The sequence below is a fragment of the Pimephales promelas genome, chromosome 9 (genome assembly GCF_988280905.1).
Source record: "Pimephales promelas chromosome 9, fPimPro1.hap1.1, whole genome shotgun sequence".
In the NCBI taxonomy this organism is placed as follows: Eukaryota; Metazoa; Chordata; class Actinopteri; order Cypriniformes; family Leuciscidae; genus Pimephales; species Pimephales promelas.
The window spans coordinates 15,163,988-15,182,752 of record NC_142777.1 but is presented as its reverse complement, the minus strand read 5'-3'; the positions used below and the strand labels follow the sequence as shown (position 1 = coordinate 15,182,752).

At 36.5% G+C, this 18,765-nt stretch overlaps 2 protein-coding genes across 2 annotated transcripts; one reads left to right on the top strand and one right to left on the bottom strand.

Annotated features, from left to right (window-relative positions):
- The first annotated feature begins 5,521 nt into the window (after positions 1–5,521).
- Positions 5,522–10,607, top strand: p2rx3a (purinergic receptor P2X, ligand-gated ion channel, 3a). Its single transcript, XM_089134778.1, has 12 exons — positions 5,522–5,738; positions 6,266–6,401; positions 6,503–6,574; positions 6,681–6,750; positions 6,888–6,987; positions 7,107–7,184; positions 7,660–7,801; positions 8,836–8,972; positions 9,051–9,144; positions 9,236–9,301; positions 9,385–9,462; positions 9,553–10,607. Exons 1-12 carry the CDS (start codon positions 5,605–5,607, stop codon positions 9,670–9,672), a joined length of 1,227 nt encoding a protein of 408 aa, XP_088990904.1. The 5' UTR covers positions 5,522–5,604; the 3' UTR covers positions 9,673–10,607.
- Positions 10,608–10,704: 97 nt separating this feature from the next.
- LOC120460939 (uncharacterized) lies at positions 10,705–18,505 on the bottom strand. The gene is made up of 5 exons (XM_039648986.2): positions 17,224–18,505; positions 14,000–14,136; positions 13,287–13,764; positions 12,959–13,186; positions 10,705–11,549 (listed from the first exon to the last, which is right to left on the bottom strand). The coding sequence occupies exons 1-5, from the start codon at positions 18,013–18,015 to the stop codon at positions 11,352–11,354; spliced, it is 1,833 nt and encodes a 610-aa protein (XP_039504920.2). The 5' UTR covers positions 18,016–18,505; the 3' UTR covers positions 10,705–11,351.
- Positions 18,506–18,765: the final 260 nt, after the last annotated feature.

Here is an 18,765-nt window from a genome sequence, read left to right as displayed (position 1 = left end):
TCCCCCAGAGTTAAACAATTGTGGTATTAATGTACCACAAGGATAAGGCATCTTTTAAGGCTTTGTGTTTTTCTATCAGTTTCCATCTCTTTGAATAGAAATATCAGTAACCAGACAGTTTCTGGTCTCAGTGACTTCCATAGTAGGAAAAAAAATAAACTATGGAAGTCAATGAGACCAGAAACTGTCTGGTTACTGATATTCGTCTAAATATCAGAAAATCTACTGAATGGATTCGAAAACGGTACAACTCAACTGTTTAACTCTGGCGGAGTGGTAAAATGAGCCTATTTCCAAAAAAAGTGGAGTATCCCTTTAAGGCGGCGCTGAAGTCAGTGTACTGTTCAGTGGAATTGGCATTTGGTAGTACAGCCAGAACCAGGGTTGGGAATCATTGCGCTAAACTGTGCAAAAAGCTGGTGAATATACGATTGTTGAGTAAGTGGGGAAATGAGGGTGTACAAAACGCATGTGAACTAAGCGTAACACTATTGTGGCACACAAAATATTTCCCCGCCATGGTTTGCAGGTGTGTTTTAACCATTGGCATGACCCTAGTTCCCTCAACAAAAACCCAACAGGATTTTTGTTTCATTGACATTTGGATTATTACGGAAAATAGGATCTGTGAGATGGACCAACAAAGGCCTATAATTCTTGCATGCTTTATTCATGATAATCTTCACAAATGAACAACTTTTATGAATGTAAGACTAAAGTTCACATGACAGAAGTTACAAGCTAACGGGATACATCACGCCAAAAAAAACACTTAACATAGGAAACTAGAAGTAGAGCAAGGTTATAAAGTACCTTTTTTTTAAATCAATTTGAATGATTTCTTATATATGACTTAAATGATGAACAAAGAGAGTCATTAACTTTAATTGACGCAAAATCACAGACTTTACATTTATGCAGATAAAATTGGCCACAAAGCATTAGCAGTTTTAACCTATCGTCCATCTCATTTGACCCTGAGTCCCAAATCAAAAACAGTACATTACATTTATTAGAAGAAAGCTAAACGTAGGCTGTAAACTCACTACATCACAGATCACGTGACTTCAGTGTCCCTATCACTGAGTCAGACAACTCTTTCAGTCTTTATATATATATATATATATATATATATATATATATACACACCACCGGTCAAAAGTTTTAGATCGGTAAGATTTTTTATGTTTTTAAAAGAAGTCTCTTCTGTAAAAACTCCAACAGGTGACTGAATGGAGAAAACAAAAAGTGGTATGGTGAAGCATTAGGAGTTCCTTTCACTTGACCTAAGAGTCCAAACCCCTGAAAAACAACCCCGCACCATAATCCCCCCTCCACAAAACTTTACACTTGCACCTCAGCGCTCTGGGATTTTCCGTGGAGGGAGGGATATTTAACATTTTCAATAAATCAATCAAATGTTTCCAAATGAGTCAAAAAATGATGTGGAATATAATGGAATGTGCCATCAAAACGCATGCAGTAGAGGGTTAAGTATTAACCTTACAAGGCTGTAAAAGTAATTTTTTGGGCAATTTAAACCCACTTGAATATTTTTTAAATCCCTTGAGAGAAAAAAAAAAAATTCGATACAGCCTAAGCTTGCGATTCAATTTCAAGACCTACATGTTAATTTTTCTCAAGGAATCAAATCTCTCTCAACCAAAGCTGTAAACAATAGGGAAACCTGTCAGGTGGTATTAATTATTAAAGATTAAAAAAAAAAAATTACAGAACATTAAACCTGCTTAAGTAGGAAGGCATTGTCCCAACAAAGCACAAACATCTGAGATGACTCAACCAATAACCCTTTCCAAAAGGATTTTGTTAGCACTGAAAGCCAAGTAAATGAACCCCATCAGGGGTATAAAGTACCAGTAATGGCTTACAATGAGAGCTTGTGGCTTTTAATACAGCAGAAGTCCTTCAGTGAAGATATGTGGTCTGGCAAAAGCAAACGCAAGTTGAAAAGAACGTGTGGTTTGAAAAGAAGGGGTAAGAGATGTACAGTAAAATGAAATGGAAGATTCTCTCCTCATTTCTGTTGCCTTTTTAAAATGATTTAAAATAAACTTTAAGTAACATTACTGTATACATGATATAGGTATAGCCTATATAAAAAAGATAAATCACTCTCGCTGCATGTCAAACTTCCGTTCTTTCTCATGGGTGCCGTTGTATGTCGTCTTTGAAGCATAATGCATTTTTTTTGTGCCATGTGGGATATCAATAATGCCAGAGCTCCACACATATGTAATTTATGGGAAGTTGTGTCCACTCAAAAATGCTTCTCTGAAAGCTTTCAGTTGGTGATGACGTGACATCGTAATTGACCACAAACATAATGGGCTCTCTTCAGTGATGAGGAAATGTGATCTTCATTTCAAGTGGACACAATTTGCAAACGATTCCAGAGATTTCCAGGCCAGAGCAGCATCCATCAGTAAATGGGTTAGGCAGTATAATGGCGAGCAGCCTTATTTTATCTTTTGTCACTTTGATCCTATTTTTACGTCGTCAAACGCATAAATCGTCAAACGCTAGGCTACCTATACATTTTCTTTGTCAAATAGAGCGGGATACAATACTCAGTGATTGGCAGTTCTCATCTCATCTTGTTTGTAAAGGGAACCTGTCTGGAGTAGCCTACAGTAGCAAATCCTACAGTTTACGAATCCTAAACTCATGGGAAAACGTCATTTCGCAAGGTGCCGTTTTCATACGAAAACATACGATTTTTAGAAAATGAAAAAAGCATTATGGATCCTCCAAAACATCTCGTATGGATTAATATTAAAAAATTAGTTAAGAATTGCCATAAGAATGGTTGCATCTGAAATCGAATATAGGCCTTCCCTAGTATATAGTAGGCGAAAAACCAAATTGTCCAAATTCAGGGTACTCATAAAGAGTAGGCAAAAAGTACCCGGATGGCGTATTCTTCCAGCGAGATTCTAAAGTGTGCATATTATGGACACTTTACTATCCAATGAGGACACAGGAGAGGATTTGTGAATGGTAGAAAGCGACACAACTGACGCAGGTCACATAATAATGACAACATGACGAATGTAGTACGCCTGGATTATATTCATACTACACACATTCATACTATATCCTCCTGGGACTCAGGAATAGACTTTTGTCCACTGTGGTGGACGTTAGATTTTAGTGTATTTCTCTGACACCATGCATGTCACAATTTTTTTTTCTGGATGTCCTGTAAAGAGCACATTCAGGGCAATACAGAGATACCAAATGTTTGGAGGTTTAACCATGAAAACAACTTCTCCTTGGTCTTTAAAAATGTCTAACATTCATTTAGTGATCAAATGTAGGAAATATGATAATATATTGTAATTATAATTTAAATCAAACTTTTTTTTCCAATTGTATTTCATCAGCCAACATCTCAGGAAAATGATATGGGGTTTCAAATCAAAAAATGACTTTCTGTTACAGAACAGGGCATTGATTTCATACTAAAGGACATCATGACATAAATCCATTCTGGGAGACATAACAAGTGAATACGTAAATAAATTATACATCAATATTCTTATGACATATTAGATATTATTATTAAAGTGTTGCTTATTATTACTCCAATTCTTACACCTTTTTTCATTAAATGTTGCCCCAAGAACACATGAATGTGCAAATTAGATACAGTTTATAGATACATTGCATTGAATTGGAATATTAATTAATGCCCATTTTACTTGCATAAAGTAAAATAGTGTATCAATTAATTCCGTCATATCTTTCAAATAGTAGTCGCGAATCATCTTTATACAAATTTTGGTTTAAAAAAATCTGGAAACCCCAAAACTGTATTGGTGATTGAAAAAAAAAAAATCCCATTGTTTTTGCCTACACATACAGAGGACATAGTATAACATATGAATAAAATATAATTTTTCAAAAATGTTGTTTTACCATTTGTTTCTTATGCTCTAAACAATGTGATGACATGGAAAAAAACTAAATTAAAAAGAAAATTCTGGGTCTCAGGAGGATATAGAACGCACTTTTTAATGGTCGTGAAGTAATTAGCCAACTTATTCAAAATAAGAACCTACGCAAGAGAGTGTGCGATTTCGGACGCAGCTATCGTGTTGGATTAAATTAGTGCAAGTTGGAGAGACCAGCAATATTTTTTTTTATAAAACATTCACCTTAATTTAAAAAAAACCTACAAATACCATATCTGAGAACATGAGAGTTGTAAAACAAAACAAAATGTCTATTTATGTATTATATATGAAGAGTTCAGATGCAAAAGCCTCTAAGTGGCATTTGAAATTTTCTTCTAAAATGAGGCATTTCTAAAAATGCCAGCGTTTCTAAAATGAGGAAAAATGTACTTTTTACCAATATGATGGTTCGTAAATAACACTTTAGGGTAAGGGTACATGAATTATCATGAGTTCATGTATAAATTAATGCATGAAATATGCATTCATCCATGCATCAATATCTCACGAATCATCAGTAACTAACACAGGTTCAACTTTTTTCATTCATGACTTCATGAATGATCAACACCTTAATTAAAACGTTAACTAAGATGAGCACATCATCATGAATTATGATTTATTACGCATAATCATGATGTTTTCTTTGTTCACAGTTATGCCACCATTAATAGCACATTGTTCATCCGTGTTTCAAAGGACCTAGTCACCACTTTAGTTAAGGGGCCACACACACGATGAAGTCATAATGCTTAGTTAATGATGACTTCTGTATTTGATTAACAGGATTTGTGTGCTATGAGCTGTGATTGGTCTATTTTTGTGTCTGCCAAGTACAGTCATCATTAACTAAGCATTATCTATTAATGACTTTATCATATGTGTGGCCCCTTAACTAAAGTGGTGACTAGGTCACTGACTAGACAAAGAACAAAGAAAACATCATGATCATGCGTAATAAATCATAATTCATGATGATGTGCGTATCTTAGTTAATGTTTAATTAAGGTGTTGTTCATTCATGAGTCATGAATGAAGAATATTGAACTTGATTCATGAGATATTAATGCATGAATGAATGCATTAATTCATACATGAATTCATGATAATTCATGTACCCTTACCGTAAAGTGTTATGATTGTACATTTTTGGAGGCTAAATTAAACCAGCAATGGTAATGAATACAGTGACTGTTTGTGTGGTGAAGATGCCAAAGACAAAATGGAAGAAACAGAGTCACAATGTGGAATACATTAAATTTACAGTATATGCGTAAAGAGCTTTCACAAATCAACTGTTACAATTAGACATAGTGATGTGTTTATATTTATTAAAGGTTTGGTTTGTAAAAAAAAAAAAAAAACATTTCCCTAAAATAAAGCTGAGAAAAGATGAGCAAAGCAGGCTATTAAGGAAATGCAGCCAAGGCCCCTTGGGGTCCGATGGAGGAGAGGCATGAACGTGAAAAGGGGAGGGAAAATGTGGTCAAAAGTGTTTTTTTTTCCAATGCATCAAGTGTTGTAACTCGAAGATCCCTCATTCAGCAGACGCACAGCAGTGAGGAACACACTGGTTTGTCGAGACTTTCTTCAGCGTACACTTGTTAGCATTACTACACACTCTACTATGGCTCCCAAAATGCTGCACTTCGTCACTGATTTCTTCGTCTATGAAACAGCCAAGTCAGTTGTGGTGAAGAACTGGACTGTTGGAATCATCAACCGCTTCGTCCAGCTGTTGATTATTCTGTATTTTGTCTGGTGAGCTTTGATTGTGTCCTTGTTGCTAATATTAATTTAAACTCATTTTAAATATTCATGTTGGTTTAAGGGTTAGTAAATAAAGAAACGCGAAATTAGGGTAATTAAATGTAATTAACCTTTGGAAATGTACATGTAGGCTAAATGTTTTGAATAATGAAGGTTTGGGACTAATTATTATAACTGCTGAAATGTATTATTTCTGTTTTGTTTCGTAAGTGCGTAAATGGGTGTAAGTGCACCATTAATTAGTTAATGACTCTGATTATCTATCTATCTATCTATCTATCTATCTATCTATCTATCTATCTATCTATCTATCTATCTATCTATCTATCTATCTATATCCATTCCATCCATCTATCCAACCATCCATCCATCTATACATTTATCTATATATATAGCCTGTTTATTACCCATTTAAGATGACCGACTAACGTTTTAGCCAGAGAATAGTAAAAGTATTTTTTTTTAAAAACAGGTTCGATCACTTATTTGTTGTTATGTGCGCGTGTTTGTGTTTTCAGTTGGGTGTTCATGCATGAAAAAGGACATCAGCAACGGGACACTGGGATTGAGTCTGCGGTCATGACCAAAGTGAAGGGCTTGGGCTACTTCAATAACCGCGTGATGGACGTAGCAGACTATGTAGTTCCATCACAGGTCAGCAAACGCACATTTCGATGTTGAACTATGAAACGTTTTGGATCCCCCTTCTCTTCAAAGTCTTGGTCTGAGGTGAAATTTTCTGCTCATTTTTTCAGGGTGCTTCATCGTTCTCTGTCATCACCGACATGGTCATCACAGCCAATCAGACGCAAGGGTTGTGCCCTGAGGTGACACCCAAACCTCAGCTAACTTCAAATATACTTTAAATATGTGACCTTATGTAGGCCTACTTACACACACACTCTCTCTCTCTACTGTTTCCTTGTCTGTCAGACTGACGAGAAGTTTAATTGCACAACTGATCATGACTGCAATAAGAATAACAGCTCAAATATAGGGAATGGTGAGTTTGTTCTCTTTCTAAGGCTGATATCACTTTCAGGTCTACTTTTCAGGTACTTCAGCGAGTAACTATAAATATGGCAGAGAAGCATGCTAATACTTTCTAGGTTGCTTGATACATCTCTCCTATTTGTACAGGTATTTTAACCGGCAAGTGCTTAAACAATACTGGAACAAATAGTACAGGAATGTGTGAAATTGAAGGCTGGTGCCCTGCAGAGGATGACAAAGTTCCTGGGTAAGAAAAAGTGCAACCTTTTGGACTTGTAATTTAAATATACATTGGGAGTTGTCTTGTAAATCCAAAATAGATAGTTTTAATGCTAGAAACATTCATATATATCTGCTCACTCTTAGAAAGCCAATGAAAGAGGTGGAGAACTTCACAATCTTCATCAAAAACAGCATTCGCTTCCCTCTGTTCAATGTCACTAGGTGAGTTTATTACCTTTGCATAAGGATTAAAAACTATACTGTTGTGATAACTCTTTTGACGAGTTAATGTAAAAACATAATTGTCATGACATACTGTTCATATATATATATACAGTATATATATATATATTTCCAAAATTGATTATTTTTAAATTGTGGTAAAAAAAAAAAAAAAAACTGTGGGCAAAGTGATAGACTTATATTCAATGGTGTAAAAATAAAGCAAACAATAAGTTGACTGCACTGTTCATATATTCAATGGTTTATTAATCTGCCACTATAGTATAATAACGTTCAATCACCTTGTGATTGATTTGATTAATGTCAATAATTCCATAAAAATTCAAAACAACCCTACATTTATTGACAGCTCTAAATATCAATATAGTGCCCTTTTGAAATAAAGCCCAAATAATATCAATAGCCTAATGTTGCTTCAGACTACTGATGTGCTGATTCTCTCTTACTTTCACAGGGGCAATTTCCCTTCGGATTTAGACCAGTCTTACATTAAGACATGTACATATGACCCAAAGGACCACCCGTTTTGTCCGATCTTCAAAGTGGGACATATCCTGAAACAACTCAATCAAAGTTTGGACCAGATTGCTGAAAAGGTCAACTCAACTTTGCCTTTCATCTCTTCCTATTTTCATGTTAATAAAAGAGATCAATTTCATCAAAAAGAAAGATTTCATTTTTATCAAAGATTATATAATAATAGAAAACAATATTACTGTTTTTTCTGTATTACTGTAAAAAATAAAACCGTATTTTTTACGGTAAAAAAACGGCAGCTGTGGTTGCCAGAACTTTACCGTTAAAAATACGGTAGCACTGTTATTGGTTTTACGGTCTGAAATTAAATTTTACAGTAAAAAAAACGTATTTCATCAGATACCTTATAGAAGCTGCACAGTATAATTCACACAAACATTAAACACCATCATGGTAACACACATGAAATTTTAAAAAATGCGATAAACATTAATTTAACAACATTAAATGTAACACAAAACCCTAGATTAGAAAAAAACAAGAAAACTCACTGTAAAAAAAATGTTTTCAAGATTTGTTATCACAACATTTTTTCTTTTGTCAAATCAACTTAAATAATTGATTTAGTTCAGATAACATATTATTTTGAGTTTCTGATGATTAAATCAATCTCCTTATTGTATTAACTCACTTTTTCCATTTCAATCAACTTTTGGAAACAGTTATTTCAACAAAAATACATCAAATGTGAAGTGTCCGAGGGAATTGTGGGAACGTTTTTTCACTGTAAATTATACAGTTGTTCTTTTTCACTTTAAAAAACTGTATGAGATCTATCACATTTATTTACCGCATATAGTACTTTTGTACTATAGAAACTTTCTGTTAACCAATTAACAGTTTTCCACTGAAGCATTTTTACAGTCTTTTACCGTTAAAATCACAATTATTTTTTTACAGTAATCCAAGTGGCTGAAACAAACAAGCTTCCACACCTACTTATTTAGCCTTATAGTCGTCATGTGTAACCTACAAAAATACAGTAGTGTTTAATTCTGGCCTAGAGGGATGAATAGAATAATCTGCTTTAATGTGGAAAGCTTGTCACATGTAATAAAACGACTACCTGGTTTGTTTGTTTTTTTTTTGTCAGGGAGGAGAGATTGGTATTATCATCAACTGGAAGTGTAATCTCGACTATGATGTGGAGAACTGCAAACCCAATTACTTCTTCACACGCCTAGATGCTGCTTTTGAACACAGCACAGCCTCTAAAGGATATAACTTCAGGTAGCGCATGAACACACTTGGCTACTCATGCACCGTTCCCGCTTTTCTGCAACTGCATCTTGTTTTTGTCTCTTTCAGGTTTGCTAAATACTATCAATCCGAAGATGGGGCTGAGTATCGAACGCTTCATAAAGCTTTTGCCATCCGTGTTGAAATAATAGTGTCTGGCAATGTAAGTATTTTGTACAGCCACCCTATAAAGCAGCTTTTGTGACACATGGGCTTGTGTGTGAGTGTGTGTAACTTTGCGTATTTATTTTCAGGCGGGAAAGTTTTCCACTGTGCCATTTCTGATTAATTTGGTCGCAGCATTCACTTCAGTGGGATTGGTAAGATTATTGTGACATGCAAAGATTAATGCTGGCAACAACAACAAAAAACATACATATTTGACTGTTGTATATTTTTGCAGGCTACAGTGTTCTGTGACATCATCCTTCTCAACTTCCATAAAGGGGCCGACGAGTACAAAGCAAAGAAATTTGAAGAGGTGCCAGATTATTTCTGACTTGAGTTTGCTTATATATATATGCAGAGATAAAGTAGAGTGATGTCTTATCTTTCTATCCCCTTATGACAGGTGTCAGACATTGTACAGGAGGAGTCAAAGACACCCTACCAGGGAAGCCAGGCGTCAATCAAAGCTTTGGGGAAGAGCTCAAATGATTCCGGGACCTTTTCTATTGGACGACAGGAGTGAGTCACACGGCCCGAACAAACCCATGAGACTTTCAAATAATACTATTTAGAGGTATTATTTTTTTTTTTGTTATTTCCAGTTTTTTCAAGGAATAGTATAAATACCTATAGATAGTATTGTTTTAAGTCCTTAGTTTGTTTTAGTTTGCTTTAGGGTTGTTAGTGCATTGAAGTAAAGCTATTCTTCCCTCGGCCTCAAACCCTCCGAAAACACATCTATACACCAGATGTCAAATGTCTGTAAACACCTGCTCATTCTTTATCCTTACTATTTTTTTTACAATTTAGAATAATAATCAAGTCTAACTATCGAAATTATATGAAATAACAAACGTTAAGATGAGAACTAAAAAATATTAAACAATAAAAAAATGTCTTTTGTCTTATCTTATATTTAGGCTTGAAGGAGTTTGAGTTTCCATGTTTGCTGGACACTTGTTGGCTGCTTTTTATACATTTTTGTGATCATTAATACACACGTTTATGCCACTGTAAAATCTAACATTGTTCTTACTAAGAATTTTTTTTGTTAACTTTACTTAATGTCCAATAATTTGTTGAACTTACTTAAAATTTTGAAGTAATCTGTACTGTTTGCATGCTATGCCGTCGTTACTCAGAAAAACCTTGTAAACATTACTTGACTGGTTTGAGTACTTCCTAAGATCAGAGACAGAATTAAGTTGACAAAACTTAGATTAAGTAACAAAAACTTGATGCAATTAAGTTATGCTTACTTAATACAATTAAGGCAACGAGTTTGCATAATAAAATTAAGTAAACTGAACTAATTGATTTTGGCTCAAGTGTGCATTTTTTTTTTTTGAATTTTTTTCTATTTTACACTAGGTACACAAAATAGTAACACTTAGGAACTTAAGGACAAAAATGACCCCATTAAATTTTTTTTTTTTATTACAACATACAATTTTTAATCCCAGGGCCATTAAATGATGCAGTCTTTGTTAATAGGCATTTATTCTGTTGGCAAGGCTTCAAAATTAAAATGTTTACTATTTTTCACCAGATGGTGCCATTTTCTCTGGTTTGGCCTATAAAGAAAATGCTCGCTTTATTCCTGTTTTCTGCTTCTGCTTTTTATAGAGCCAATTGGATACATTATTCATCAAAAATATTCATAAAATTGAAACCTCTATACCTTTTTGTTTCACTTCTTCAACTTTTGTTTTTACTTGACTGGTAGTATACAATATTTAAGCAGCAACAAATGAAATGACAAACAAAGAACAGTAATTTATTCATTAAGTAACAGATAAAAAATAATAAAATGTACAGTATATACACTTTATATGCCTTAGAAGCTAAAAATGCATTTAGGATTCATGGATATTTTGTGTGGTTAGTGTGAAATATTAGTCTAAATCAGCTGGATTATCAATCTGTTGACTTGGAGATTGTAAGTAATGTTAATCTTAAAAAATAAATCACTCAACATCTTTACATATTAATTTGTGAAATATTCTATTGTTATTTTTATTACATTTCACTTTTATTTTAAAATTGAATTGAATGGCATATCAATATTATATAGCATTGGCATATCACATTAAAATGATTTTTTTTTTTTTCGTAATAAATGTATTAATCATAATTGTCTGTTATTTGTGCTGTCTCGCCAGTCTTACAGTTTATGTGAACTGGAGTCAGATGCAAAGGGAGTTACAATTTGTACTTCGCACTTTTGCTTTTTAAAGACATATTCCACTTAGGAAATGAAGGCCGGGGAGAAGGCTCCTCTGGGCAATCATTATCATCATCTTCATCATCGTCATCATCATTCTCTGGAAAGTAGGTGGGTGTTAAGATGGTGACCTCCTCAGAGAATCGAACGCGTCGTTGAGTACCTTCCATCCTCCTCTGGGAGACGAATAGAAAGAATGACATGATGTTATTGTGGACAATATGATTACGCTTGAAATTAAATAATGTATTTATAATGGATACATAAATTGAATCGCTTTTTGAAAAGACCAGCTGTTGCAGGCTGGTTCATGTTCTATAACTCAACTTAAAGGGATAGTTGACTTGTAAATGAAGCTTCTGTTATAATCAATATATCTCTCTGTAAACCTGTATGACTTTCTTCTGTGAAACAGAAATATGACAGTATATTCATGTTTATTTAAATGGTGAATCTGGTTAACAAGATAAACTCTTGCTTGTACACCATACTGAGTAATAAAATAAATAAATAAATAAAAACAGCATCAATCTTCCTTGCTGAATAAATGTACTCAATTCTTTTTAAACATTATTGCTCCCAAACCATTGAATGGTAATGTACATGCTTATTGAAAGTAATGAGGATCGTCCTCATAGCAGTGTAGGTTGCTGATGTTACACATTAATCAAAGTGTGACTTAGAGAATCTGTCAAAAAATTGTAGATACCTACATCGTAGTAGCCTGTGTCACAAGACCCGCTGAAAATCAGCACCACCCAACAATTAACTCATCTAAAATTACAACCATCTTGACACATGTGCTTCGATAATAACAAACTATGTTCACACCCTAAACTTTAATCAGCGGTTAAACAATTCTTCCATGTTTAATCAAAATTACACCACAAAACTGATACTAATTTCATTAAAAAATCAGGTATATCGATTCAAGTTCCCCTGTTATGTTTTTGTTGGGTCATCTGACAAATCAGGGCAGAGTTGACCAATCACAACAGACTGGACCATCTGACCAATCAGAGCAGAGTAGACCAATCACAGCAGTCAGAGTAGGCCAATCACAACAGACTGGACCATCTGACCAATCAGAGCAAAGTAGACCAATCACAGCAGACTGGGTCATCTGACCAATCAGGGCAGAGTAGACCAATCACAACAGACTGGGTCATCTGACCAATCAGAGCAGAGTAGACCAATCACAGCAGTCTGTACAATCTAACCAATCAGAGCAGAGTTGACCAATCACAACAGACTGGACCATCTGAGCAATCAGGGCAGAGTAGACCAATCACAGCAGTCAGAGTAGACCAATCACAGCAGACTGGGTCATCTGACCAATCAGGGCAGAGTAGACCAATCACAGCAGTCTGGACAATCTAACCAATCAGAACAGAGTAGACCAATCACAGCAGACTGGGTCATCTGACCAATCAGGGCAGAGTATACCAATCACAACAGACTGGACAATCTAACCAATCAGAGCAGAGTAGACCAATCACAACAGACTGGGCCATCTGACCAAATAGGGCACTTTAAAACTGGCTTATTGAATGCATATTTTCTTCTGTCATGTAGTAAATCATACCTTTTTGACCGCAGTCTCCAAAGATACAGAAGACACTGAGATGGAGTCCATCAGCGAGTTGAGTGAAGACGTGGGTGAGTCTGAAGTCTCTGTGGCCATTAAAGAGCTGCTCTGGTCCTCGTCCTCCATGTCTTGTGTTGTGTGTTCAAATGGATCTTTCCTCTTTGTCCAATGCTCTCGTTTACGGCTCATAGATCCATAGGATTTTATGGACGATCTGGCCATTGGCTGAGAGAAAACGAGGAAAAGACATAAGAAAGAATTAATATTCTAACATGTTGCTAATTACTAATAAATCAATATTGTTTCTTAATGCTTATACTTTCACCTTAATGAGTGAAAAGTCCAAGAGAGGTATGAAATCCTCCGTCCCACCTTGGTTGGGTTCAGGTACTTGACTAGACATCAGTTGTGGATTGCTATGGTCAGTTTCCTTTGATTTGTTCGGCTCAAGCTGGGAAAACTGTGGTTGTTCGTTTGATTGCTTACAGTGGTGAGATTCATTGAGTTTCAGATTGCCGTTTTGTAACACGTTTGTAAACGGGTCAGAAGTTTGTAATGTATTTTTGGTGAGATCAGTAACATATGATGAAGGAACACTCATCTGGGACGTCTCGGTTTGGTTGTAAACAGGTTTAGTATCGGTTGGGTAATTGCGAGTCCATTTACTGTTCTGCTGTTCTTCACGTGATTGGTTGATATTGATTTGTGGCTCATTTGATTGGTCCTGCATGGTGCTGTTAATTGAGAAAAACTGAGCCCACTCTGTCCCGCTGAAGATCTCCTCCATTAAATTCGAAGTAGTGCTAAAATGAGAAAAGACTTTTTATTGAGAAGAAGGGTGAAAGATTAAGATAGGAGTTGCACCATTGCTCTGAATTGCTCTCATATTTTCTTGTGTTTTCATTATTTTAGCCCTATATAACTGGTTCACACACTCTTTCTCGATGAGACAGAAGTTTTACAAGAAAAAGAAAGTGATTCATGGATCAGACACGTGGAATGATAACTATGTCTGCTGCATATTTCTAAAGTGTTTACCTCATGTAGCTTAGTGAAGCAGGGCCATCTTCATCCAGTGCTCTGTTGATCGGTTCATGGTGGATATCTGTAGCCTCAGTGGATGCCGTAGGTGTGTTGTTCACATAGATGGGACCCGATAACGACGAGAAATTACCCTGAATATAAGCAGAAAGGGCTAGTGTTTTAAAATAATTCCAGATTTTGCGTCCCGTGTGGTTTTTCAGTCTGTTCTCATCTCAAGGCGTCATATACTGACACTTTTGACAATGCGTCCAACGCACATGGCACCCTTTAGCGTCAATATGAGAGAGGGAGTTATATTTGGGCCAGAAGGCGCCTCCTAGTGGTCTAACCCTAACCCTACCCCAGAACTAAACCTACCCATACTCTTTCCGTGTAATATTGACGCTAAAGGGTGCCATGTGCGTCAGTATATGACGCCTTGGGATGAGAATGCGTTGGGTTTTTAGCCCATTATAATTCAGTTGCTAGGTGGTTGCAAAGAAGGGCCTAAAACTGACTTTTTGCCACACCTGCCAACGGCCGGTGACTTAAGAAAAAAAACAGGCAGTCAGGCAGAACAAAATGTTAGATACCAGCGTAAAATTCACAATTCTCTACTGCAATTTCGATACAACAGCTAAAACTACTCGACTGAATCGTTATTAAAGGGTTAGTTCACCCAAAAATGAAAATTCTGTCAGTATTTACTCACCCTCATGTTGTTCCAACCCTCTATGTGTTTATTTGTTCTGCTGAACACAAAGGAAGATATTTGGAAGAATGTTTTAATCAAACAGATCTCATTCCCCATTGACTACCATAGTATGTATTTTTTCCTACTATGGTAGTCAATGGGGAATAAGATCTGTTTGATTAAAACATTCTTCCAAATATCTTCCTTCTAGAGGTTTGGAACAACATGAGGGTGAGTAAATACCGACAGAATTTTCATTTTTGGGTGAACTATCCCTTTAAAGACAAATAAAAGTAGTTGTAGAGTACAGTAACAGTAGAGACACTGAATGAAGTAATCAAATGTAAAATAACAGTGGATAGTATTCATTGCATAAATTAAACAAATTAATCATGTTTAAAGTTACAAAAGTTATTCAATCAAGAGCAGGGAATGATTTTTTTCTTGGTCCTTTGTTGTTTGCTTAACATAATAAAACAGACAGCAGCAGAAATATAAGGCTAATATTAAAGGTGCTTTAAGCGTTGTCGGGTGACTAGGGTTGGGTATCGAGAATCGAGTATCGATTGGAACCGAGACTAACTTTTCGTTTTTCCCGGAATCGTTCAAAAGTTAAAATTTCGATTCCTAGTTTTGATATTCACAGTCCGCCGAGTGGAAGAAGAAACCGCTGAACAACACCAACGAAGAAGCGTCTACCGGAAATGTTGGTATAACCACGCGAGTCGAACATGAGTAGCTTACGTCGGCGATCCAAAGTGTGGCTTCACTTTTCTAAAAATAACGAAATCTCGGCAAAATGCAAAATTTGTGACAAAAGGAGTATTTTTACAGGAGTATTTCCTTCAGAAAGGCCGTTGGTTAACAAGATTAGCTAATTTTTTTTGACCCTGCCTCTTAAAAGAATCGGAATCGAGAATCGTTAGGAACCGGAATCAAAACAAGGAATCGGAATCGGAATCAGAATCGTTCAAATTCAAACGATACCCAACCCTACGGGTGACGTGACTTTTTGTTGACGCTTAAAGTATTTTCAAACAAAACTGAGGCTAGATAGACCCTCCCTCCTCCTCATCTGCACACTGACCCCCCAAACCCCACCCCCAGGGCCCTCTTGTCAGTTATTGGCTGGAAAAGTTTGTTATGTTTCATGGAGCGGGTTGCCACAGTTTGTTTTTGTTGCCATTTGTGGAGCCTGGGTTGTCTGTATTGACCGCGTTTTTTTTTTACAGTGTGTTTAGGGGACAGGCAGCTAGCGGATAGGGAGGAGATGTTTGCTGTATGTGACAAAAAATGTTTGGGCCTAAAAAACGTGACATCGCTTAGAGCACCATTAAGATGCGATTCACTGAAACAGGTACACATCTACTCTTCCATCTATTTACGTTCACTTAAGATATAACCGACTATGTTTACTAGGATACTCTCCGAGACGGATATTTTTGAATTTTTGGGGGGAATTTGTGCATTCAAGAGCAAGAAGGCATGAAAAATGCTCAATTCAGTAGGCCTATTTCTGCACTGTCTGAGACAGCTTTCTGTGTGCGCTTCAGATGTGTGCACGCACAAAACTTCCCACACAGCGTGCAAGTAACGAATTGAGTTTCCTTTTGCATCTTCTAACGCTTGAATATTTAAATTGCCAAGGCTTACATTTTTTTGGCGATGCAGCACTGGCCCGTCAACTGTCACGTTCAGGTTTGTTTTCACAACATTGCATTACCAGCCAACTGGCGATTGACACAGTTTATGTTGCTAAGGCATTCTGAGTGTTTTTTAGCACATTGTTATCAGACTGATCTCATGAAGTAGCGTGTGTATGACACGCCAATTTGTATTTCCATTTTTGGCGTGCCATCAACACGCATAATCGCTTTTCAGCCTGTTTATGAATGCCGTTGACTTATTACTTATTACTAACGTTATTACTGTATATATAAATATATGACTTACCTCAACCCCGTCCCTAAACCTAACCGTCACTGGGGTTAATGGCATTTATGACTGTTCCCTTACCATCCAAGGAAAAAAAAAAGATCGCTCCCCAGATGTAGATCTACATTTTGCTTCGTTTCGCTCGGACATTTGATGGAGCGTGTACAGACACGCGGAATCACGCAGGCATTAATGGTGTAGACATACACGCATGCACGCGGATACACGGGGATAGCTCAAAATGCGTAGAGATAACACGCCACTTGACTCGAAAGTGCCGTGTATGTTTACGCAAAAGTCATGATGTCATGTTGTTGTTATGCAGTTGCTAGGTGGTTGCTATACTTGACATAATTTCATAATTTTCAGAACATTTCAGTATCCAAACAGACTGTGCTGGGCATACTACCAGTTGGACGCTCACGCTAAGTAAATTATTTTTTTAACTGAAAATGAAAGTATCCCAACAACAGTCATGAATTCTAAATTAGCCTAGTTTAATAACTTTGGTTCAGTGTAGTAGCCTAACATTGCAAGCTCCACTAATAGACAAAGAACTAGTACAAAACTGGCTTTGATTGAATTAAACCAACCAGACACAAATACTCACTTGTACTTCATCCTGCGCTAGTCTTTCTCCATCATCTCTTTGTCTGGTCATTGTGCTTCGGTGTCTCTCTCTCCATCTCTCTTTCACATTCTGAGCCCACCTTTTAGCTCCCCCCCACTTCTTCCTACTTGTCTTTGTCGTTTTTCCTGATTGCTCGTGATGTCTGGTGCCTTCAATTTTCTCATTCGAAGCAACCCAGCTCCATGTGCCACTTTGACCCTTGACCTCTGGTTTTTCCACCACTGAAGATGATGGTGTCAGTGTGGGAGCCAGAAGGTCAGGGGGGTTTTGGAAGGATTCTGTTTTGTATGACGGTGGCACATTTGAGCTGGGGTTCCCTTCCAGAGAAAATTGTTGCATCTTCTCTGGCCTGGGCATCTGATTGTCTCCGACCCAGGAAGTGACATCATCGGTCCTCTCTGACGTAAAGCGTGTGTGTTCGCCCCAAATTAATGGTGGCCGTTTTGGTTTAGTAGAGAATCCCGAGTTGTGTTTACTGATCCTTTTGATAGGTTGCTTAGGAGTCAATGCACCCTCAAAATGAGAAGATTGTTGAGTCCATGGATTCTCCCTCTTATTCCAAACTGAGGTGCTTCCATCTCGCTCATTACTTTTGGAAGAAAATCCAAACGGATAAACTTTTGTTTTAGATGAATCCTCCCCTGTTTCGTACATACTACATGTTTGCATATCAGCATGTGAGCTACTGTTGGTTGTTGTGTTTAGCTGTAATTTCTGAAGCATAGATTCCAGTAAGGCATGAGTGTCTGAAACAGGGTTCAACTCCTCCATTGGGCTCTATACCACATTTGCACACATGAGTAGTCAACTCACAGATAGAGCCAAGATGTAGGCTACACAATAAAGCAGACTCACTCTAGACGCTCAACTTTCACCCATGCTGGATAATTCCACAGATCCTTCATGTATATCCTCATGTTAGTCCATTCCAGTATTTATTTCTGTCCGTCATTCAGCTCCTCATGTTTTTCATCTCTCCTCTCTAAATCTTTTCTTGATTTATGAAATCTTGCAAAAGAAAGGAGTGTTATGAATAATAGTTCAAGACGGAAAGAGAGGAAAGAGGTGTGTCCAACACCCAGATGGACAGGTAAGACGAGTGTGTCAGGACGAAACATTTTGTATTTTTGTCACTCCCTCTGACCAGCCGCTGAATGATGGAGACATTGTGTCTTAAACCCGTGAGAAAATTTTTATGTCTTAATATGACGTGGAGCGATTTCATTTAATTGGTCACCTTTTTTCTTTTAAGCAGCCAACATAATGCGCAGTTAATGCAAAATTAGAGAACTGGTATTAACACTAATTGTAATAATGGTATTTAGCTAGATTGCTGTAGATTTATATAATTATTAAGATTTATATTACTAGAAAGTAAAATACAATAAATTATATGGTTACAATGTAAATCAAAACTAGTCAATAAGAAATTAATGAAGTAGAATAATGCAATGTTAATTTGAATAGGCCTACTTCAACGACACATTAACAAAGGGGTCAAACTAAATTTTGCTGAGGACA